This window comes from Triticum dicoccoides, chromosome 5B (assembly GCF_002162155.2).
Source record: "Triticum dicoccoides isolate Atlit2015 ecotype Zavitan chromosome 5B, WEW_v2.0, whole genome shotgun sequence".
NCBI lineage: Eukaryota > Viridiplantae > Streptophyta > Magnoliopsida > Poales > Poaceae > Triticum > Triticum dicoccoides.
Genome location: NC_041389.1, coordinates 709,984,561 through 710,009,571, shown reverse-complemented (window position 1 = coordinate 710,009,571; position 25,011 = coordinate 709,984,561). Strand labels below are relative to the sequence as shown.

Below are 25,011 nucleotides of genomic sequence, written 5' to 3'. Positions count from 1 at the left end.
TATATATATATATATATATATATATATATATATAATTACAATCACAATGAACAAGATGCATAGGATAAAACTTCTGGTGAACTTCCAATTTCAATTGTCTATAGTCCCAGGATCCCATATCATCACATAGCCTATACCATGTCAATGCATCTCCCTTCAAAGATAAAGGGAAAACCTTCTTCTTAATAACATCCTCAGGCATACCTGCAAGCTTAAATAATCCACAAACTTTATCTACATAGATTAGGTGCAAGTCGGGATGTAATGTTCCATCTCCTGTAAAAGGATTAGCTAGTAGTTTCTCTACCATACCCAAAGGAATTTCAAAGTAAACATTTTCAGTAGGTTCAGTAGGTTGAGGAGCAACTCTTTGCTCTATTGGTCGGGGTGAAGATACCTCAAACAAGCCCCTCAAAGGATTAGTTTCCATAGTAACAAGTGACAGTAAATTTCAGCACACTATATAAATGTTTCCTTACCAAGTTCCACTTACCAAAGGCGCATCACTCCCCGACAACAGCGCCAGAAAAGAGTCTTGATGACCCACAAGTGTAGGGGATCTATCGTAGTCCTTTCGATAAGTAAGAGTGTCGAACCCAACGAGGAGCAGAAGGAAATGACAAACGGTTTTCAGTAAGGTATTCTCTGCAAGCACTGAAATTGTAGGTAACAGATAGTTTTGTGATAAGATAATTTGTAACGGGTAACAAGCAATGAAAGTAAATAAGGTGCAGCAAGATGTCCCAATCCTTTTTGGAGCAAAGGACAAGCCTGTACAAGTTCTTATATGAGAAAAGCGCTCCCGAGGACACATGGGAATTATCGTGAAGCTAGTTTTCACCACGCTCATATGATTCACGTTCATTACTTTGATAATTTGGTATGTGGGTGGACCAGTGCTTGGGTACTGCCCTTTCTTGGACAAGCATCCCACTTATGATTAACCCCTATTGCAAGCATCCACAACTACAAAAGAAGTATTAAGGTAAACCTAACCATAGCATGAAACATGTGGATCCAAATCAGCCCCTTACGAAGCAACGCATAAACTAGGGTTTAAGCTTCTGTCACTCTAGCAACCCATCATCTACTTATTACTTCCCAATGCCTTCCTCTAGGCCCAAATAATGGTGAAGTGTCATGTAGTCAACGTTCACATAACACCACTAGAGGAGAGACAACATACATCTCATCAAAATATCGAACAAATACCAAATTCACATGACTACTTATAGCAAGACTTCTCCCATGTCCTCAGGAACAAACGTAACTACTCACAAATCATATTCAAGTTCATAATCAGAGGGGTATTAATATGCATTAAGGATCTGAACATATGATCTTCCACCAAATAAACCAACTAGCATCAACTACAAGGAGTAATCAACACTACTAGCAACCCACAGGTACCAATCTGAGGTTTTGGTACAAAGATTGGATACAAGAGATGAACTAGGGTTTGAGAGGAGATGGTGCTGGTGAAGATGTTGATGGAGATTGACCCCCTCCCGATGAGAGTATTGTTGGTGATGACGATGGTGATGATTTCCCTCTCCTGGAGGGAAGTTTCCCCGGTAGAACAGCTCCGCTGGAGCCCTAGATTGGTTCCGCCAAGGTTCCGCCTCGTGGCAGCGAAGTCTCGTCCTGTAAGCTTGCTTATGATTTTTTCCAGGGTAAAAGACTTCATATAGCAGAAGATGGCCACCGGAGGGCTGTCAGGGGGCCCACGAGGCAGGGGGCGCGCCCTAGGGGGGGGCCCCACCCTCGTGGACAGGGTGTGGCCCCCCTGACGCTGATTCTTTTGCCAATATTTTTTATTAATTCAAAAAATGACTTTCATGGAGTTTAAGGACTTTTGGAGGTGTGCAGAATAGGTCTCTAATATTTGCTCCTTTTCCAGCCCAGAATCCGAAATGCCGGCATTCTCCCTCTTCATGTAAACCTTGTAAAATAAGAGAGAATAGGCATAAGTATTGTGATATTTCATGTAATAACAGCCCATAATGCAATAAATATCAATATAAAAGCATGATGCAAAATGGACGTATCAGTCATCAGCATGTAGTAGGCATGCCATACTTCCAGTTAAACCAAGGGCACAATTTATAAGATGCACAGATTAATTACAATTAACTTTACAAAATGGAACATGCTATTAACAGACTGACAATTATATTTTAAGCAATTTGAGAGCATTAAAAGAACAAGCTACATTAGGCTATAAATGCAAACAAGGGCATGGATGGATGGAGCATAACATGGTCTTCAAAACACGATTACCAAACATCTCCAAAATATGCATAGATTGGATGGTAGCATCAAGCAAACATGGCATCATAATATAACAGTTTTAGACCACAGAATTTACCGAGTCTCCGAAAACAACAAATAGTGAGTAGGCCACTTAGCAAGCTCATGGTACTCACATCAGGACATATCATGGCATGAAATAAATACTTCAAGCAAGAGGACATAAAAATGCATCAAACATATGTTGACAAGATGCTAGTATGATGTATGCATTAAATCACATGAAAATAACAAAAGGGCAAATTATAACAATTTTTAGCAGTTAACAACAACATGCACTTTTGCAATGAAGATTATGACATGAATATGAACCCTATCATGAATGCAACAACCACCATCATATAGAGCACAGAGAGTACATCATTTTGACATAATATACACTCCAATCGGAAAAACATGCAAAAAGTTATGGCATCGCAAACATGCACACATGATGATAGGAATCAGGGACTTGGTCGTTTTCGGGAAATAGAGCGAGCGCAATTTAACAAATCTGTGCACGGGCGAGACTTAGCGGGGGTGAGCTCACCAGAGGGCCCGTGGGACGGAGCGGGGTGGTTTAGACGGCGGTTCGTGGGGCGGTCGGCGCGGACCGGGTGGACCGGGGCCGGTTCGCCTGAACCGTCCGGTCCGGTGATTCAGGGCCGGTTCGGGTCAGGTCGCCGGCAGGGGAGACCGAGGCGGCGGCCCGACGGTGCAGGGCGAGGCAGTGGCGATTCAGATGCGACGAGGAGGGCCGGGATCTTCCAGATCCGACGAGGAGGAGGTCAGGGCGGTCGGATCCGGCCAGGACAGTCATGTTCCTGGTGGCGGCGACGACCACGGGCAGCGGGCGGAGCTCCATGGACGACGGAGGTCTACGGGCAGAGAGGAGGAGGGTGAGGCCGACGGTGTTGGGTTAAGGCGGCGAGCGGGCGCCCGTGGCACGACGAGGACTCGTGCGGGCGGTGGGGCTTGGCACGGAGACGGCGGGGTCGGGCGCCGGTGCGAGGAGAGAGCGGGGCGCTCGGGCGCTGCGACTCGCTGCGGGAGTGGGCGGCGGCTCGGGCAGCTCGGGCGAGCGGCAACGCTGTTCAGGGCTGGGCGGGCCTTGCATGGGCCTGGCAGCCGGTGCGATGGTGGGAGGCTGGAGGAGGAGACAAGTGGTGGTAGTGGGTTTGCCTGGCGCGGAAAATGAGGAAGGCTAGGGTTTCCAAAATAGGAGGGCTAGGCCGTCCTTTTGTAGGCAGGGATGCTAGGGTTAGGGGAGTTTTGAGGGGTTTCAGACCCTCTGATGACAATCCAACGACACTGGTCGGAGGGGGGTTTAGGCTGGCTTAGTGGACTGGTTTAGTGGCTGTGTAGAGGCCGTGGGCTGCAGGAGAGAAGAGAGAGAGAGAGGCCCGACGACTGTTTTCGGAGATCGAAACTTCCGACGAATTAACCGGCAACAGTGCCGCTATGGTTGACGGCTGGGCTATCAAACGGACTCCGAATGCGACGAAATTTGGCACGCGGTCTACCGACCCTATAACAAGACCGCACACCAACTTTCAACCGATTCCAACAACATTTTTATCCCACTTATAAAATAATATTTCGAAGGTGCCGTGGGTGCGTGCGGGTGTAGTTGGACTCAGAACGGACAATAGAAGGAACGGGGAGGAGCCGGCAACTATGGACGGATGCAAGTTTTGAAAACATGCAGAAGAAAATGCACATGATGACATGGCAAAGTGCAACACGCAAGCGAATGACATGGCAACGACGGTGAATAACTGGAAGACATCTAGCGCATCGGTCTTGGGACGTTACAGTGAGTCTAGTGTTTCAATAGTTCCCTCATCAATTCTATTGATTAACAGGATCTAGTGGTAACTGCGCACACATTTATATAAGCAGGCATGCACAACTCATCAACTAAACTTAACATCGAGTAAGTAAAATAGAATTTATAGTACAAGACAGTAACACTCACTTGAAGTTGTAAGGAAATAGTATTTTCGATCTAGTATATAGTTCCTTCAAAAACATTAGCAAGTTATTCTCTGAGTCTTCGGTGTGGTTTCTTAACATAATTTCATTAACGGTATTTGGGTCAATAAACCCAATGTCATAGACTCCATTTCTTTTGCATTCAAAAATCTTCATTCTGCATAATAGTACACAAAAGAATATACTGAGGATAATTACAGGCAATGAACGAGCTGAGCTAGAGACTTAAACTACATAAAGAAATCACTTACAAACAATAGCAGCTTACGATAGTTTTGTCGAGTGTGTTTTGATTGAATAACTGAATAATTTATGAAAACTCAATTCATATCCCATTTGCATGGAAGTATTTCTCTTTCTGGACTTTCACCATGAGCATCTGTCGCCCCATCTTTACTTCTCTCAGGTACCAGTCATGCAATTTGCATATTTGTGTTGATAAAAGCGGGACCTGCTCAGGCCTGACCAGAGGGTTCCCGGGGACATACTCCCTTGCAAATTCTGTAGCCATGGGGACAGTCCTCGATGCCTAGGAGTTACTCAACACTGAGACCTAATTCTTTAGCAAGAGCGTCGGTTGCCGCCTTATCGGTACTCACCTTGAGCGGGGGGATTAATTGCATTGCCTGTTCTTCGAGCTGGGGAACAATTTTCATGCTTTTATTACTACCTGTAAGGCTTGACTGCTGATGTTTCTTTGCATGATATGACTTGCCAATAGAGTGTTCACAGTCATCTAGTGGCCTTGGCGCGGGGGGGTCGCTCTAGCCGATGCTGAAAGCGTTGTACGATTTTCAGAGGTATTTTCTCCTGTGGCAGCGGGGGCGGTTTCGGTCCAAAATGTGCCTTCACTTCAGAATCCACTTTGGCTCTGATTTCCTCCTCGGTCATCTCATCAGCCAACTTCTTTTTGGTAGGAGGCTTAGGTTTCTTATTTGGTGCTCTCTTCCGCTTTGGAGTCCGCTGGCGCAGCAGAGATCGATATTGCGGACTCGCACTGAGCTCCGTCTCGGGGTGGAGTGGAGTCGGCTGGCGCGGTGGAGATCGATATGGCGGACTCGCGCTGTGCTCCGTCTTGAGGTGGGGTGGAGTCGGCTGACGCGACAGACTTGGAGGAGGAGTCGGTGGCCTTGGCGCCGAGTTTGGAAAGATGATGCATTCCTTTCTCCATACAATGAGAGCACGTATGGCTTCTCCCAATGTCTGCTCCCCTTGACCTCCAGGAAAGTCAAGCTCTAGTGAGTCATATCCCGATGTAACTTTATCCACCCCAACACGAGCATAGCCAGTTGGAATTGGATTGCCATGGATGGTTGCATCGGGCTCATTCGGTAAAGCAAAGCTGTCCGCCACCTTCATGGATATGTTCTTCAGTTTCATGTGTACCTCACAACCCTTCGTCTTTTTAATATCATCCACGGGGTAGCAAGCCAGCAGTGCATCGTCGGTCGAGACCCCCGTGGAACCCATGCTGCTTTCCGGCATAGATGGTACGACACTACCCAATGCTATATCTGCTTGCTCCTGCCGTTGAGACACCCTTTGGTCGCTAACTGTGTCCAGCTGCTCCCCATTCCGCAATAAAACACGTTCCAATCCGCGTTCTTTGATTCTAACTTTTGAAGCCAGTTAGCATCCCACTTCTTCTTTCTCGCACGGCTTCTGTAAGTGTCGTTCCACTCCGCAAACCCCTCGACCCACGGAAAAACGACTTTGCCTCGTGTTCGTCCCGGGAGAAGAAGGGGAAGATAATAACCTTAGGGAGTGCAAAATTTTCTGTAGAAGCAAGGACCAAATCCGCCAGGCCCAGTGCTAGGGTTCGGGTTCATGTGAAGAAAGGCATCATATATCTCTTGTTGCAAAAAAGGGGCGTGGTCCGGGTAGAGGTCCGGGATGTTAAAGCGCCAAGCAGTAGATTTTGTAGAGCCAATAAGGTCCGAGTAGAAGTCTTTGTAGGTTACATACCATGCACAATAATTAAATAACAAGATCCCTAGGATCAAGGCAGTAACAGCTATACAAATCGTACCATATACAAGACTAATATCAGGAAGATATGATTTGGCTATCCCTAAGAGATGCTTGCCGATACTAATTGATCACCTTTCACATGGTGTGATTTGTCAGCATCATGTGATTTGGCTATCCCTAACATATGCTTACCTGTACTCCAGTTAATTAAGTAGATCACCTTTCACATGGTGTGGTTACTCTATGTACTCCACTTAATTTATCTGCCCCGTGCTAACCAAGTTGGGTATGGATATATGGATGCCAGCTAGCTGAAAGAAATAGAAGTCAAAAGACACCTAAGAATCATCATAACAGTTGTAGTATATATAAGCATGTAAAGACCTCTACAATTCGCACACAACTAACTACACCCCTCATTTCCTTACTAGATGCACTTGGAGATGGACATTTCTGTTGCTCAATACGTAGCTCTGTGTGGAGTTACACTTGTGATTGGATGGCTAGTACACTCGGTATACAAATGGATTAGCCCGGTTTGCAACGGTGTTCTTCCTCCTGGCTCCATGGGATTCCCTATTATTGGTGAGACCTTGGACTTCCTCAAGGCAAGCTCTTCCCTGGACATCCCAGACTTCTACAAACAAAGGATGAAAAGGTACCGCTTGAATTAATGGAGACGTTGTACAGTACTAGTATTTGTTGTCATTTTTTCTTTTGCAAATAAACGTGCGAGATCTGATTCTAGCACACAGTAGTGCTCAGCGTGTGAGGAAACACCTCTGGTTACTGTTTGCGCAGGTACGGCCCGGTATTCAAGACAAGCTTGCTTGGGCAGCCTGCGGTTATTTCCACCGACGCGGAGGTCAATCGGTTTGTGTTTCAGCACGAGGAGACCTTGTTCAATATCGGGTACCCCTGGGCAGTGACCAAAATATTCGGTGAGAAGAGCATCGAAGCCGCCCATGGCACAATCCACAAGTTCGTCCGTAGATGCGCCTTCACGCTGTTCGGCCTCCAGAATCTCAAAGAGGTGCTCCTCCCAGAGATGGAGGGCGCCGTGAGGGAGCGCCTTGCCGCGTGGGCGACCAAGCCGAGTGTGGACGTGCGCGGTGATGCGCCCGACGTAAGCGTCTTGTGCTTGGTTTCGATGCCATTCTCCTACTCGCTGCTGTTTCCTGCATGGTGTGGTGACGGTATACAAATGCTATATATATCTACTGTGTCTGCAGATTCTCTTTGAGCTGGTGACGAGGAAGTGCCTTGGTTTCGATTCTTCCACCAAGTCGGGAAAACTGAGGAACAAGTTCGATGCGCTTTTCTCAGGGCTGTTCTCCTTCCCGATATATTTCCCTGGGACAACATTTTATCGATGCATGCAGGTATACAAATTAACTTGTTGTTTGTTTGCATGATCAAGAACCGGAGTATATCATTCGCAAAAATAGAGGGCTCAAGTATAGAAGTTTGCCTGTCATATACACCACTGTGTCCCTTCGTTATGAAAATCAGGCTTCAAATATTTTGAGTTTTTCACCGAGAAACGTGTATTAAAATGCTGCCATAATGCAGGGGCATGTATAAAATGACCCAACTAGTAGCCTTCAGTTAAGAGCTAATATCCGTTTCGAAAAGAAAAAAAAGTTAAGAGCTGATATGCTTGCGCGTGCAGGCCAGAAAAAATGTGCAGAAGACAGTGCGGGATACGTTGGCAGAGAGGTTAGGTACACCAGGGAAGAAACATGGCGACCTCCTTGACGTAATTGTCGAGGAACTGCAGGGTGAAGAGCCATTAATAAGTGAGGATTTTGCTATTGATATGGTCTCGATGTTGTTGTTCTCCAGCGTCTTCACGCTATCAGGAACAATCGCTGTAGCATTCAAGTCACTCCATGACAACCCAGACGTTCTCCGGTCTCTTGAGGTTCTCCCTCCATTCCCTAATATAAGACCTTTTAGTTTTTTCTTGATTCCTATGCATGTAGACACATTTCAGTATGTATGTTCACTCATTTTAATATGTATGTAGTCAATATCTTAAAATAGCTAAAAGTCTTATACTCCCTCCGTTCCTAAATATAAGTCCTTTTAGAGATTTCATTATGGATTACATACACTCATTTTAATTCGTATGTAGTTTATATTAAAATCCCTAAAAAAGACATATTTAAGGACAGATGGAGTATTAGGGAACGGAGGGAGTATGTATATAGTACTCGTACTATCAATACTAATGCTTGTAGACCAACGACAGAAGTAGCGAGATCCTGAAAACATGCAAGAGAATTAACATCCTGAAAACTTGCACTTTTCACAGAAGGAGAACCAAACTATGCTCAAGGATCGAAAGGGTGGGTGCTCCGGGCTCACCTGGGAGGAGTACAAGTCATTGACATTCACTAATCAGGTAAAAAAAATTCAAAATCATTGATTACAACTGGATTCATCAGTAGTACTCTAGTCCCTCAGTTCAGGTTTAAGTCTGCACGCATGACAACTGGACTCTTCACTGGTACAGGTTTCTATTCTGACAAGATTTTCCTTTTCGACTGAAGGTGACCAATGAGATTATTCGAATAAGCAATGCCGTAGTTGGAGTATTCAGGAAAACTCTCACGGATGTACAAGTCAACGGTGAACACTCAGAAACATTATTGTAACTATAGTAATCTGTTTGGTTAGCTAACAAAGCAGTAGAGTTATATAACAATTAGCAATGTGTTGATTCGTTCTTCCTGCAGGCTATACAATTCCAGCCGGATGGCAGGTCATAGTCAACCCCATGGCAGTTCATTTGAATGAAGAATTGTTCGAAGATCCACTCAAATTTAACCCATGGAGGTGGATGGTTAGTGAAGACATTGAAATGGCTGTATTCTTTCAATTTCTATTCCCATTTTTCTACCTGAAAGATTCTGTTGGAACTAATATAGTATTGTGTGTATAAAAAAAATGACGAATCTGAAACACAGGATGAGTCAAAGCGCAGTGCAATGCTGAAGAATTTCTTGCCATTTGGGGCAGGAATCAGGGTTTGTCCTGCGGCAGATTTTGTGAAGCTGTTTGTAACACTTACCCTCCATATTTTGGTGACGGAGTATAGGTGTGTGCTTTTCGCACCCGAAAGATTGTTGCTTTCATTGCACCATGCACACTGCTTGTTGATATACAATATGTAATTTTAACTTCCTTTGCAGATGGGAAGAAATGAAAGGAACTGACGAATTCCGAAGCGCGGATGTTATGTTCCCGCAGGGCTATCACATTCGACTTAGACCCAAGGACGATCAAATGAACTGATGCAGATATCAAATGGAACCTACGCCTGTCAGACTTCTCAACCATGTTATGATTCAGACGGACATGACGATGGCTTGAGGGCGTGTTTCCCTTCTTAAAGATGTTGCGAAAGAAGTCTGGCTCTTAAATTCATATCCTGTAATAGTTATGCCATAGTTGTGCATGTTACATACTCTATTTGTTGATGACTTTGACCTCGTTGTCATGCATCAACTTTAATAAAAAATGGCTGTTTGTATCACAATGATGAATAGGGCAAAGGTTTCAACCTCCTTTTCTAACAAAACCAGACTTCTTACCACACCGTTAAATTACATCATTCCAGATCCAAATGTTTCTTTTCAAGTGCCTTCTCACCATAGAGTCTAATTAAATTACATTATTCAGAATCCGGATGTTTCTACGGACAGCCAATATAAGTATATTGCTTAAGATTTTCAAGTGCACTAAATTTAGTATTATTAGTTTCACATGTATGTGACCATCAACCATTTCCCATTAAAAAACCCGCCAATCTATGAATCTGGTATTGAAGTTAGTTTGTATAAGGAAAATTCATGTTTTCACTTGTGTACATTTGTATTCGAATGAACTGCCTTGCTATTCTTTTATTTTTATTTTTAGAAAAGGAGGATTACCCCCGGCCTTTGCATCTGGGCGATGCATGCAACCATTTTATTAATTATTCTCAGAGACCTTACAAAGCATTACATCAGTAAGCCTGAAGCCACCATCTAGGCGACACGTGTCGCTACTCCCATCCCCTTGATGCAGGGGTGCCGAATGTCCAAGCCTAATACCAAACAAACATCACACCAAAACTTAACATTTAATGCCGGATGCCCCATCCCAGCCACATGTCGAGAATGGGTCACACACCGGTCCGATGCACTCACCGAGGCTACCGCCGCCGTCATCCACCTAACCATCTTCAGAGCAGGTACTGACGCAAAGACCTTGCCAGGTCAGCTGTCGACGCCACCATGGCGCCATACATCGCCACCGTCCTGCGCAAGGCCATCACGCCACGTCCAGCGCTGAGACCCCGCTGCTCCATGCCGCTGAGACCCGCCGTCATCGACGTGAGAGAAGGCACGCCACACCACCTCACGCCTCTTCCATTCGGCGCCGCTCCACAAACTATGCCCCCAAGAGGGAGCACGACACCACAGCGCCGCCATCGTCCGATCCGGTGATCTTAGGATTTCTCCCGGAGCGGCACGAGCAGGTTGACGATAGTTGCTTGACGATGCCTTCATCAAGGTAACAACTTAGACGCCGCCATCGCCCACCATGACCGGAGTCGGCTCGGTTTTCACCGGCGACTATGTCTCCCCAACTCGCCGCCGGTGCTAATAGTGGGATCCAAGATCCGTCACTACCAGCCTGGCCAACCGCCTTCGGTGGAGAAGGCTGCCACCGCTACCATGCCCGAGACAAGAGACCCGGACGTCCTCGTGCCACGAAGATTACCCGGGGGGATCTCCTCTTGCCGTTGTCGAGATGAGGCGCAGCCACAGTGGATCTCGATCTAAACCCTCTGGCCTAGATCAGATATCATCGCAGCCAAAATCTCATCCGCCAAAGGCCGCCGGAGATCTTCTGGCCACCGCCAACCCACTGCGCACTGCCATTGGAGGAGGAGGGAGATGGATGCCGCTGCCCAGCCCCACGCGTTACCACCGGCCGTGGACTGCGCCGCCGCCGCCGCCTCACCACAGGGGCTTCACCCTGCACCCTCCTCAGCGACGACGGCGGTAGTGGGAGGCGATGGAGGGGAAGGGATGAGGGCGGTATGGACGGGGACTCCCCGGGGGCGGCGCGCCGCCGCCGCGTCGGGGGATAGAGGTCGGGGGAGCGATTCGAGGGAGAGAGGCCGGGGCAACTGCCTTGCTATGACAACAAGGAAATAAAATATCCATTGTATACAAAATTTGTTCGTTCGATTTAATTTCATAGGTACACTTCTTTTGATATATCATTCAAATGTACTACTTTCCCCTTCCTTTCCTCTTTGAACCACGTGCTAGATTCATGCTATACAACTTTCCCCACTACTTTCCTGTTTGATCCAAGACCTAGATTCGAGTGTAGAAGCGAAAAAAAAAATCCACAAGCAGTTATAGCAATGCATGTGGATTAAGTAACTTATACCATAAGGTTCTCGGGGTGTGGCTCAGTAGACGATTGGAGGCTGATCTTCCCATACTATGTACGATAGTGAGGAAGAAGGGGTCGGAGGACCTCCCGCGCCGCCACTGGGTGAAAGAGAACAGTGGCGCTGGTAGTGGATTCCCTCCCTCATCGACTACAACAACATTAAGCCTCCTTCCCTTCCCCGCTGGACGGGATCTTGCCGGCTCTTTGACCAGCAGTGACGGGGGAGAGAGAGCCAAGAGGCCAACACGATCTTGTTTAGATCTGGAGAGGGTGAGAGAGTGTGAAGAGAGAAACTACAAGCGCTGAGGCTCCAGCGTTATATATATAGTGGAGAGAGAGAGTGTGAAGAGAGCAAACCCTAGAAAACAAGGGTCGAGGCTGCAGCGTATATAGTTGGAGTGGTTTTATTTTTCTCTCCATAAAAATCGTTTTACATTGTGCACGAAACAAAACTCTTTATTCAATGTAGTGAAGAAAAATAGTAGGGCAATGCTAATACGTGATGAAAATTTAACGCTCGAAGGAGTCAACTCGCAATTAATGCTGCACGCCTCCCGGTCGCACTTACTATCGTTCACGTGTGGTACACAACCCTCCGAAGTGAACAACAACTGGACCACACACGGTCAAAATATCAAAATGGTTGGCTGCACCATCCTCCAATTTTAAATATTTTCGTGAAATTCAATTTTAATTACTTTGTATGTACACTTTGCTCTCTTCCAATAATTTTATTCTGCCAAAGTCAGTGTGCCACTGTATCTCGTACTACTACCTCCGTCCACGTTTTTATGCCACGTCATATTTTTTTTATCAAAGTTTGACCAAAATTTTGAACTACTCCCTCCTTTCCGGTTTATGGGGCTTAAATTTGAAATCTCATCAACCGAGGCAGATGATGTGGAGAAATGTAGTCACCCCCGTAGTTTACAAAATTAGTCAAACGGTCAGCTGCCACGCCCGCTCCTGACCACCCTGGCCCACCCAAGGCCCCTCCATTGCCTATGCACGCTTCCCACCCAAAACGGTCGGCTCCGCACCAGAGATTTGGTGCCACATTCATGCTCGGGAACAGTGGACGCGACCTCTCACTAGCGCATGTGTTGAAGGGAGAAGCGCCGAAGAGTGATGGTTGATTCATCCATCCAACTTACTGTCGGGTCTATGTTATTTGATGGCTCATTAGTCATTATTATTGAGGTGGTATGATGGTGCTGAGTCTCAGTTGTACTGTACACTTTACTTTGGTGCACGACACATGCATGGGATGCTGGATGTCCGACGTTTCAGCGAAAGGAGGTAGAGTGCGAAAGCAGGGAAAACATGGTAGCTTAGTGATTACATGGCCCACCTAACCCTATCACCATATTTTTGGGGACACCGTGTGACACATAACTCTTTAGTACACAATACTGTAATTTCTCAGTGATATAAAATTGTACAATACTACAAAGCTTTAAGCTTCTGTTTCATGTATCTTGCATCCAACGTTTCCCCGTTGCAACATTCCATCAAATACAAAGGAGACTAACATGCATGCTATTGCATCTCAATGATCCACATATCACACTAGTAGAAAAAGGGCCTAATGTGAAGCTCATTAGACCTGGTTTGTAATTGAACCGGCACTAATGTGACCATTAGTGCCGGTTCCAACGGCTAGGCGGGTGGCGCTCATTAGTACCGGTTCATGGTGAACCTTTAGTACTGGTTCGTGCCACGAACCGGTACTAAAGAGGTGGTGGCCTTTAGTATGGGTTGGTGGCTCCAACCGGTACTAAACCCCCCCCCCCCTTTAGTACGGGTTCATGCCACCAACCGGTACTAAAGGGGTGTGCTGCCACCCGCGTTCGTGCCACCAATTGGTACTAAAGGGGTGCGCTGCCACCCGCAGTGCACAATGTTTAGTCCCACCTTGCTAGTTGAGAGGAGCTCGCACCGGTTTATAAGCCCCGCCGCGGCTACCGTGTCGAGCTCCTCTCTAAGCAGGCCTTTGTGGGCCTATTGCAAGTCTTGTGCCCTATGGGCCCTACTAGGCCGTACGGGCCTGCATCCTGGCCCAACTAGAGGTTGGATTTCTAGTCATATGCAGGCCGTGCCGGCCCAGTAGGTGGTCTGTTTTTCTTTTATTTCAAAAGAAATAAAAAAACATCCTTACCAACCGGGACTAAAGGTCCCCCGGACCACGACGCGCCTCGTGCCACGTGGTGGCCCTTTAGTGTCGGTTCGTGCTGAACCGGGACTAAAGGGGGGGGACCTTTTGTCGGTGTCAAAACCGACGGATCTCGGGTAGGGGGTCCCGACCTGTGCGTCTTAGGATGATGGTAGCAGGAAGCGAGGGACACAACGTTTACCCAGGTTCGGGCCCTCTCGATGGAGGTAAAACCCTACTTCCTGCTTGATTAATATTGAAGCACTACTAGAGAAAAAGCTTACCAGTAGCGCTTGTTTTTGTGCTACCAGTAGCGCAGGGACCAGCGCTACCGCTACGGCGCTAAAGCTATTTTGTAGCAATAGCGCGTTTCTAGACCAGCGCTAATGGTAAGTTCAACTAATAGTAGCACGTTTTTAGGCCAGCGCTACTGCTAATATTTATGTTTTCTTAATATTTTGGCGCTGTACATGTTTAAACAGATATATCTTTTATACAATAACAACTCATCATGAACTAGTCTGTTTAAATAGCATATTCATTACCAGTAGTCATCACCACCAAACAATGTTCGTCAATGAGACATCATATATATAACAAGTTGGTCACTAGTCATAATCACAACTCCTCATCCTCCTCATCAACTCTAACACATTATAGCACATAATAACACATTCTACCTAGGACCAACTCCTCTCATTGGACCTACTCTACCCTCTCTTAGGTAAAATATCATAAAACAAGATAGGCATTGACTCTTCATTAAGGAAACTGAACTCTCCATAATGAAGAACGGAGATCATCCTGTCTCCATGTCTTGGCCTACGCACAATGTTGCTTCCAAGTAGCTCTCTACGATGGTTGAAACTTTTTTTCCAATCAGTTATTATCATGGCTTCCTCGCAATCCGGTATGGACAGGAGTGATGTGGATACTGTGGCTGACCTGGGCGTGGTGGCCGTAAGCTCATAACATCAACGCGACCTATTGGCAACATCAGATGAGGCACACAATCCATCGGGATTTTCTATTCAAAAACATAGTAATAACTTTGTAGTTAGCAATGTAGTTTAGTTTTGGAAAAATTTATGCAAAAGATGCACGGATGTCATAATAGTAGAAAATCTTACCATGATATCTCCATTGATGTTACCGTAGCACACCACGTGCACTAGTGGCACATATGGACCATAATTTTGAGGAATTCGATAATAGCTATTGTAATTCTCAAGATCAGTAAAAAATGTGATAAGACCATCTTTCTCCTTATAAGTTAATTATGCTTCATCATTGTAGTAGTAGGTTCTGTCTACTGCTAACGGGGGGCCGAGAGCGTGGCCCATTAGCAGTAGCGCTGGCCGTGAAATCCAGCGCTACTGCTAACGTGCACTTGTACCGCTGCTGCTGGCCGGCGCTACTGCTAAATAGCAGCAGCGAGGGGTATCTAACCAACGCTACTGCTAAATGTCTACCTATAAGCATTTTCCTAGTAGTGAAGATATGAGTAGTACAAGAGTACATCTACCACGAGATCATGAAGGCTAAACCCTAAGAGCTAGCCTATGATGGTATGATTGTAATTGTGTTCGTCCTTCTAAGGACCAACCTCTCCGGTTTATCTAGACACTAGAGAGGTCTAGGGTTTACACGGAGTCGGTTACAAGGAAGGAAACACAATATCCAGATCGCCAAGCTTGCCTTCCATGCAAAGGAGAGGACCATCCGGACAAAGGCCAAAGTCTTGAGTCTTGTATCTTCACGCTTCAATAATCTGGACGATGTATATAGTCCGGCTGTCCGGATACCCCCTAATCCAGGACTCCCTCAGTAGCCCCTGAACCAGGCTTCAATGACGATGAGTCCGGCGCGCAGTCTTGACTTCGGCAGTGCAAGGCAGGTTCCTTCTCCGAATACTCCAAGGTAATTATCGAACACGTAGACCGTGTCCGGATCCGCAAAATGATCTTCACACACCGCTGTAGAGAGAGAGAACGATATTTCACAAATGCAATCTGCCGACAACTTTTTAGACAACATGACATGTCATTAAGATCGGGTCAGTATTCGAACCGTTTTCCTACAACCAGCCACAACGCATATTGCGAGGCGGTTTCCTTGACATGTCTTGTCAAAGCAGAGATTGTGTCCCCTTATCACGTGATTCTCATCAATACGGGTATGGGTAATCCCACCATGCCATCAATCATGGCACTTGGGAGGTGAGCGATTCCCAACGGGCAAGTGGGTTGGCGCACCGCTACCGTCGCCTCTATAAAGGGATAAGAGTTCCCCATTTTTACCCACGCCTTCTTCCTCCTTTGCCCACTCTTGCCCCCTCGAGCTCCAGCGCCCTAGTCCAAGTCTTCTCCGCACAGCCAAACATGTCCGGAGCAGGAGGCAAGTGGGTGGCTTCCACCGTGAAGGAGAAGGATATCGCGAATCTTCGGGCGGCCGGATACTTGGCCGCAGACATAGCGCACCGGCTACTAGATGACGGGAGGTCATTCCAACCCCATGACCCCATGAGAGGGTCGTGTTTCTCACCCACTTCGTCCGTGGACTAGGGTTTCCACTTCACCCCTTCGTCCGCGGGCTCATGTTCTACTACCGGCTAGATTTCCATGATCTAGCCCCGAACTTCGTCCTCAACATCTCGACGTTCATCATCGTATGCGAGGCCTTTCTCCGCATCAAGCCTCATTTCGGCTTGTGGCTGCAAATCTTCTGCGTTAAGCCCAAGATTGTGAGCGGCCAGCAAGCGGAGTGAGGAGGAGCCATGGTGGGCAAGATGCCTAACGTCACCGTGAAGGGGTGGCAGTCGGGGTGGTTCTACATCACCGAGCCGCGCGACGCCAACTGGGCGGCGGCCCCCGAGTTCCGATCTGGAACCCCCATGCGGCTCACCTCCTGGGAAAAGAAGGGCCTGTCCTGGGGCGAATCTACAGAGCTGATCGGACTCCAAAACTGCATCAAGAGCATGAAGGACAAGAACATCAAGCTTGTCAACGTGATCTAGGTCATGCTCCTTCGCCAGATTCTTCCGTGCCAAAGGCGGGCATTCAATCTGTGGGAGTTCGTCCCCGCCGAACACTAGACACTTCAGAGGCTCTACGGCATGAAGCACAAAAATGCATGGAAGGCGGTGTTCAAGGCCTCCGAAGTACCTCCTCCCACATCCGAGGACCGTGGGCTCCACGCCGCACTGCCTCCTAGTCAGGTGAGTTCTCAGGCTACCACCAGATTCGGTTCTTCCCAATATATTCATGGGGGAGCCTTAAGTAATTGTGCATATTTGTTTAGGATTATGTGGAGACAGCGGAGCAGATTGACTGTCTGGCTCCACTGCCAGAAAGCCCAGCTAATGCTCTCTTGACGGAGATGCTGGTCCCGGCGCCCTACAAGGTGCCGGAGAAGAAGGCCGATAAGAAGGCCCCGGGGATCCGAAAGGGTCTCTAACGTAAGGTTGCACCAGAAGCCTCGTCTGAAGACGACGAGGCACACTCCTCCCCCGAAGGGGAGTAAGAAGAAGAAGGGACCGCCCCACCCGGAGAGGGTGAGGGGCCCGAGAAGGCGAACCAGAGGGCCAGAAAAGGCCCTCGGCGCAAGGCCGTCATACCCACGTCGTCTGATGATGATGAGACAGATCCCTCCCGCGGAAGCAGGGGGGAGCAAGAAGAAACTCTACCTCCCCGCACTGGGGAGGAGAAAAAGAGGAAAGCCGCCCCGGAGGGGGAGGCTGGGTCGTCCAAGAAGGGAAAGGTGTCCCTTCCGGACTACTCCGCCATGGCCGCCCATAGCGAGGAGGGGTGGCTGTCCAGGGGGAAGCCCCTAGCGTGATCGTAAGTATCCGCACCCTGTAATGACTTTACTTCACAGTATTTTTATAATGCCGAACGTATATGCAGTCCGGCCAGGGTTCATCCCGAGGTATCTTCTTCGGATGGATCCCTGAGCGATTCGGAGATGAACTCGCTCCCGACGGCCACCACTCCTCAACCCGCGGATGACACGGAGGTGTTGTCCCGAAGGCTCCCGGAGCGGGGGAAGGTGATTCTGGAGACGCCCCAAGGCGGAATTCCAGATGTCGGACACGCGGGGTTCAAGATCCCCGCGGATCGTGTCGGTGAGAGCCACAGTAGGCAGGGCTCTCAGCCTAACACTGTTCCGGAGCCTTTAGTGGTTCCGGACTCAGGCGGGCAGCCCCTCGTTAGGGAGGGTGAGCCGTCTGTGTCGAGGACTTCCGTTGCGCCCGAGGCGCCGGATTGTCTGTTGGAAGCGCTTCGCGGCGCTTCCGTGGATGAAGAGCACCGTACTCTTATGAGTGCGGTGATTCAGAAGGTTTCGTCCGCCAAGAGCAGGCTAACCGAAGCTTGCACCAGCCTCCTGACAGGCTTTGAGGTAAGTAAAAAATATGTGAAATTACCACCCGATAGGTAGTAGCCCCTGATACTCTGTTTGGTGTTCGGAAAGAAAAAAGCAAACGGAGGGTCAATTACAATCCGCAGGAGTCTAATAATAAGTGTTAATGTGAATAAGCAGTCTGTGCTGCTTGCCGCTGCTGTCCGCCCAGCCGAGATCGCTGGACTAAAACGGGATCTTGAGCAGGCGCAGGGAGAGCTCGACCTCACAAAGAGGCAGCTCGAAGAGAGCAAAGGTGAGTAATTCCCCGCTCTCACATAATGAAGGGTATATAAAATTAGTTATTCTAACGACGAAGCGTCGTGATTTTGTAACAGGGGCCATCACCGAAGTGGCCTCTCTGAAGAAAGCGATGTCCGAGGTCGAAGACAAGGCAGCCTTGGAATGCACAAAGCGCGAGAAGCAGGACGCCAGAGTGGGCGAGGTACAACAAGAGCTCCAGGAGCTCGGCAAAAAGTTCGAGTCCGTGGAGCATGAGCTTAAGGCGAAAGAGGCCGAGCTTGCGAAGGCCCTTTCTAGTATAAAAGACGCCAAGGCCGAAGCCGAGAAGTCACAACAATAAGTCCAAGATGCCAAAAAGATAGCGGCGGGTAAGAAATTCTTTATGCAAAGCAAACATGTGGAGGAGGCATTTCTTTTACTTACCCGAGTTCGGAGCTCTCCAGGGGCATTCGCAGATCTGCCACGCAGTGTATCAGATGCCGCGGAGTTCTACCATGCCCAGGAGAGGAGCTCAACAGAGAAGTTGTTCTGGTCCCAGTGTGCTGGGGCCGAACATCCAACGCCTCTGAGTGACCAACTGAAGCAGTTGGTCGAACTCCACAGGGCGGCCGAAAGGGCTATGAAAGATTTCATAGTCCGGATGTGGCCTGGTGAGCCCCTGCCGGCTAGCTACTTCGGCCTGATCAAGCGGATGGTGAATACCTGTCCGCGACTCGAATTCATCAAGCGATCCGTTTGCATTGAGGGCGCCTGCCAGGCCTTTGCCCGCGCGAAGGTGCATTGGGGCAAGCTGGATACGGAGAAGTTTGTGAAGGATGGGCCGCCGGAGGGCAAGGCGCATCGCTATCCCAAGAAGTATTACGATGGCGTTATGAAGGGCGTTCGTCTCGTGGCCGATGAATGTACCAAGGACACAATTTTAGAATGAATTCACTTCTGTCATGTTTGTAATTTAAGGACGAAGTTACTTGCGCTATGTAGCGCTTTTTGTTATTTAAAATGTTACCTTCTGTGCGGCTATTTATAAAATTCTGAAAGTAGGCCAGTCGTTGGCTTCCGCCCCCACCTAACTAGTACTGGGGTGTTCGTGGAAACCCGAACACTCTTCATCCAAATGTTTGGTCCCTTAAGGAGGTGTCCGGCGCAGCGAACAAGGCAATCGGACTATGCGGCTTTATAACTTTTACTTAGCCATAGAAGTCTACAATTTTAAATTTCGGCGAAGCCCCTAGAATCCGGAAGGCCGAATTGGGGCGCTATATACGCCTAGATCGGACAAAGCCGATTTATCGCCTAAACCGGAAAAATCTTTAAGGATTTTAAGACCTCTCGAACAGCGACCAGCTCTCGCCACATCATGTCGGTCAGTTTTCGGCTTTCTCTACTAAGGTGCTCGTCCGAAAGAACTATGACACAATCACAGTAGTTCTCCCTGCGCTACCTTAGCTGATATAACGGAACGTAAGGTACCAAAACAAGGGAGCCGGGCTAACCCAACTGTAGACCCAAGACATGATTCAGAGCTGATGCATATAGTGCTATAAGTTTGGGGTGCCGCACTGTTGAAAGTGTTTGGACTTGACTTGCCATATTATGGGGTGCCATCAGAAGCCCCTGGCAAACTGAACGTACCAAGGTGTACGGATGCAATACCAAATAAACATTTGCGAGAAAAAAATGCTCAAATAAGACTGATAAGCTCACGCTATATGTGATCTCCCATTGATGAATAATACGTTTAAGCATATGTTTACAATGAATGCATTAAGCAGAGATAAATAGGATTATTTGACATGTCCTATCCGGGGGCAGGTCACATACAGATAGATAAAACAGGTATAACGATCGTAAATAGATTCCACCTGGGTGTTTCCTTCTGTGCGCAAAGCCTGTTGCCTCCTTGGTTTTCTCTCCTATGTAAGTCCGGCAATCCGGCTCTTCTGAAGAGGCTGCACTAAAGCAATGTCCTGAAAGGTAAAAGGGAAAGATTATGAAGGTATGTTGCGGCGATACCGCAATGTTGACTGAGTCACTGCTGCGCCTCCGCCTGTGCCCATGGTATTTTGAGTGCGTAATTGTGTACGCATGCACGAATGCTGCTTTAATGGGGTGTGAGCGGAGGCCGAACTGCTAATCATGCTCTTGGCATGCCTGATGATCCTGTTGCAGGGTGCTCCAGACTCGCTTGACGGTGCTTGAGGTTGTCGTCGCCGGATTGGTGGTTTGCCGGAGGAGGCCGCATTGTACCTCTGCCGCGAGGGCTGCAGTATGCTCTTCTGTACGGAGAGAGCGGTCAATGTTTCCATTGACTGTTATGACCCCGCACGGGCCTGGCATCTTGAGCTTGAGGTATGCATAGTGTGGTACTGCATTGAATCTAGCGAATGCGGTTCGTCCGAGCAGTGCATGGTAACCACTACGGAAAGGGACGATATCAAAGATTAACTCTTTGCTTCGGAAGTTATCCGGAGATCCGAAGACCACTTCCAATGTTATAGAGCCCGTACAACAGGCCTCTACTCCAGGAATTACACCTTTAAAGGTGGTTTTGGTGGGCTTGATCCTTGAGGGGTCGATGCCCATTTTGCACACTGTGTCCTGATAAAGCAGGTTGAGGCTGCTGCCGCCGTTCTTTTTAGTTAGGAACTGGGTCCAAAATTTCCTGGCTGACTCTCCGGGCTGTTGAGTAATGTGGCTCAAGTCATCAGCGTCCGGTGGTCGCACATATGTTCCCTAGAAGTTGTCGAGGAATGCGTCTTCTAGGGTTTCCGGACTGCCAATGGAATTTGCTGGCCGGCTATTTAGCCAGTGCCGGGCTGGTCCTTTGAGCTTAAGGGGAAGATACTTGATGGCGTGTATATCATCTCCGCGGGCCATGTGAATGTGGAGAAGGAAATCTTTGATCCACACTGCAGGGTCTGTTGTGCCATCGTATGATTCGATGTTTACGAGTTTGAACCCTTCTGGGAATTCATGATCCATCACTTCGTCAGTGAAGCAGAGGGGGCGTGCGGCGCCTCTGTGCCGGGCTATGTGGCTACGTAGTTCGAATTAGTCTGGGTTGCTGTGTTCGGCCTGGCCGGACTTGTTGATAGTGTATCCGGCGTGACGGTCATCGTCGCGCGCTGGGGCGCACCCCCGCGATCCGTAGATCGAGCTTGACTGTCCTGCTTTGTTTTCCAGTATATCTTGCAGGTCTTGCCTGTTGCCCCGGGCCGTAGTGTATTGGCGTGGGGGTGCGGGCTGGTATTCAGGCTGATATCCCGTTTTATCCCAGCCACGGGGTGGCCGGTCAGCCGTTTGGCGCTCGAGTCCATATTCCTTGGCTGCCAGGACTTAAGTCCATCTATCTGTGAGCAGGTCTTGATCAGCCTGGAGTTGCTGCTGCTTCTTCTTCAGGCTCCTCGCCATGGTAATAAGCCGGCGCTTGAAGTGCTCCTGCTCCACGGGATCCTCGGGCATGCCGAACTCGTCGTCGCCGAGGCTAATCTCGTCTTCAAAGGGGGGGCATATAGTTGTCCTCCTCCGGATATCCGTCAGTCGCCTGTTCGTCTGGGTTGACCTGCTCATCTTCCTATTCGGGATGCTTGAAGGCGGGCTGGTGAGGGTTGTATTCCTCTTCGGCACCATCCGGATTGCTTTCATCTTCGGGGCCGGTATTGCTGTGGCGGGGCTTGGAGCGGTGCCGACGACGCCCATGCTTTGCTCTTCTCCCTGAGGGGTTATCCTCCATTGCCTCGTCGTCATTGGTTTCCTTCGGAGTGTCCACCATGTATATATCGTGTGAGGAGGTGGCTGTCCACTACCCTGTGAGCGGTGGCTCCTGTACTTCTCCTGCATCATTGTCCATACCGTCGATGTCTTCCGAGTCGAAGTCAAGCACGTCGGTTAAATCGTCGACCGTGGCAATGAAGTGGGTGGTGGGTGGGCAGTGAATTCCTTCGTCGCCTGCTTCCCACTCAAGCCGGACATAGTTCGGCCCAGAGCCTCCTGACAACGAGAGAGACTTTAATGAGTTCAGCATGTCGCCAAAGGGTGAGTGCTGGAAGATATCCGCAACGGTAAACTCCATTACCGGAGCCCAACCTGGCTTGGCTGGCTCGAGGGTGTGCGGACCGGAACCAACAACCGCATACGAGTCCGGGGGCCCGGGGTTACAGGCTTCCACAGAGGTGAGACCTGTATTCGGCTCCACCACCGACAAGTGTGCGGCCTGCGGGGCAGGGTCCACCCCTCCGTCCTTAGGCAACACAACCTGCTCCGGATTTAGATCCGAGGCTTTTACTGAAGGGGTGATATCTCGAGCATCGTCCGACGGCAGGTCTAAGCCATGCTCATCGTGACTGTTCGGTGCTCCTGGCGCAGGCCCAAATCCGTCGAAGATCAAGTCTCCGAGAATATCCGCCGTGTAGTTCAAGTTTCCGAACCTGACCTGGTGGCCAGGGGCGTAGCTATCGATCTACTCCAGATGGCCAAGCGAATTGGCCCGCAGTGCGAATCCACCGAACACGAAGATCTGTCCGGGGAGAAAAGTCTCCCCCTGGACCGTGTTGTTGACGATTGAAGGCGCCATCAAGCCTTGCAGCGACGACACAGAGGAACTCTCAATGAAAGCACCAATGTGGGTGTCAAAACCGGCGGATCTCAGGTAGGGGGTCCCGATCTGTGCGTCTTAGGCTGATGGTAACAGGAAGCGAGGGACACAAGGTTTACCCAGGTTCGGGCCCTCTCGATGGAGGTAAAACCCTACTTCCTACTTGATTAATATTGAAGATATGAGTAGTACAAGAGTAGATCTACCACGAGATCGTGAATGCTAAACCCTAAGAGCTAGCCTATGATGGTATGATTGTAATTGTGTTCATCCTTCTAAGGACCAACCTCTCCGGTTTATATAGACACCGGAGAGGGCTAGGGTTTACACTGAGTCAGTTACAAGGAAGGAAACACAATATCCGGATCGCCAAGCTTGCCTTCCATGCAAAGGAGAGTCCCATCCGGACACGGGCCAAAGTCTTGAGTCTTGTATCTTCACGCTTCAATAATCCGGACGATGTATACAGTCCGGCTATCCGGATACCCCCTAATCCAGGACTCCCTCACCTTTAGTCCCCACACTTTAGTGCCGGTTGTTAAACCGGCACTAAAGGCCCCTACGAACCGGTAAAATAGCTCCGTTTTCTACTAGTGTCATAGCCAATGTGTACTCCCTCCGTTCCAAAATAAGTGTCTCAACTTTAGTACAAAGTTGTACTAAAGTAAACACTTATTTAGGAACAGAGACAACTAAAGAAAAAATGATCCATGCAATCCCTAGACCTTGAACCCTAAACCCTAACGAGGCTTTAATTTGCTAGCGACGTCGGACCTTTTGAAGAAATGAAGTTTGCAACTTTTCGACCATCAGATCATTTTGCGCAGTTTAACTAAAATTGAGCTGAGAATCCCTGTGGCAAAGAAATTGAATAAGTGTGGTTAGAATAAGACTAGTGGCACTAGTTGATGAGACATAAACTCATCACAAATATAGTAGAAGCCTGTAGAGGTATGTGTGGGGCAAAGAAGCAGAGAAATATCCACATGGAGCGATGTCGGCAGCTGAGGCAGTGGTGCAAGCCGGCTATAAAGGAAGTTGTACCTGAGGGATGTCATGATGTAGCTAGAGGAGGGTGGCGGGAGGCGGCATCTGCCCACGTCACGGAAGTGAGCAAGGGACGAAGGCAACTGTACCAGCTTTGTGAGAGAGAACGATGGTGACCGCTGATTGGGACGCACCGACAGTGGGTTTTCACCGTCGACAACGGCGAACGCATCTACACAAAGCATCCACCCGTTTCCCCGGCGGACGTGATCCGCCCGGATGTGTGACTAGAGATGTAGCCACAGTCGTTTTGCGCGAGAGAGTGGGAAGAGAGTAACCCCAGCAAGCAACCGTGTAGGTGTAGGCTCCTGGCTGTTCATATAGTGGAGCAGTTTCTTTTTCTCTCTGTATGAACCTTTTTATATTGCGTACGCGCCACTGATGAAAAAAACTTCATTTATAAATAACGCGGCATTGTTCATGTGTGGTTCCCGACCCTCCATTAAGCTAGTAACTACTACTAGACGCGTCAAATTATCACGTGGGTTGCATAGAAGTGAGCTCCACCGTGTCATGTGTGTGGTTGGGGAGGACACAAAGAGTGCTACGTGCGTGGGTGCATGCACCTCTTCTCTTCGATCATGGTTATTAAAAGTATAGCCAACTACTCTACCACACGATTATTATATGTGCAAAGAGTTTAGGCAGTAATAATGACTAATAAGCCGTCAAATCACAAGGCCCACCTTTCCCTATGTTTGACTGAGGAAGCAACCATCATTTCACTCCTCGTTGAATATCCATATCAATCACGACGTAGAAATAGCATTCACTGATAAAATAGGGCTGACTCGAAGGCTGGTGATTTTTTTTACTTCGACTCTTTCTCTTTTTTCTCATTTACTCATTTTACATAGGAGCA

At 48.4% G+C, this 25,011-nt stretch overlaps 1 protein-coding gene across 1 annotated transcript; it reads left to right on the top strand.

The window, feature by feature from the left end:
* The first annotated feature begins 6,664 nt into the window (after nt 1–6,664).
* Nucleotides 6,665–9,796, top strand: LOC119306793 (cytochrome P450 87A3-like). The gene is made up of 9 exons (XM_037582918.1): nt 6,665–6,913; nt 7,057–7,381; nt 7,488–7,637; nt 7,928–8,179; nt 8,573–8,662; nt 8,811–8,889; nt 8,997–9,103; nt 9,228–9,358; nt 9,453–9,796. The coding sequence occupies exons 1-9, from the start codon at nt 6,687–6,689 to the stop codon at nt 9,553–9,555; spliced, it is 1,464 nt and encodes a 487-aa protein (XP_037438815.1). The 5' UTR covers nt 6,665–6,686; the 3' UTR covers nt 9,556–9,796.
* The last annotated feature ends 15,215 nt before the right edge of the window (nt 9,797–25,011 follow it).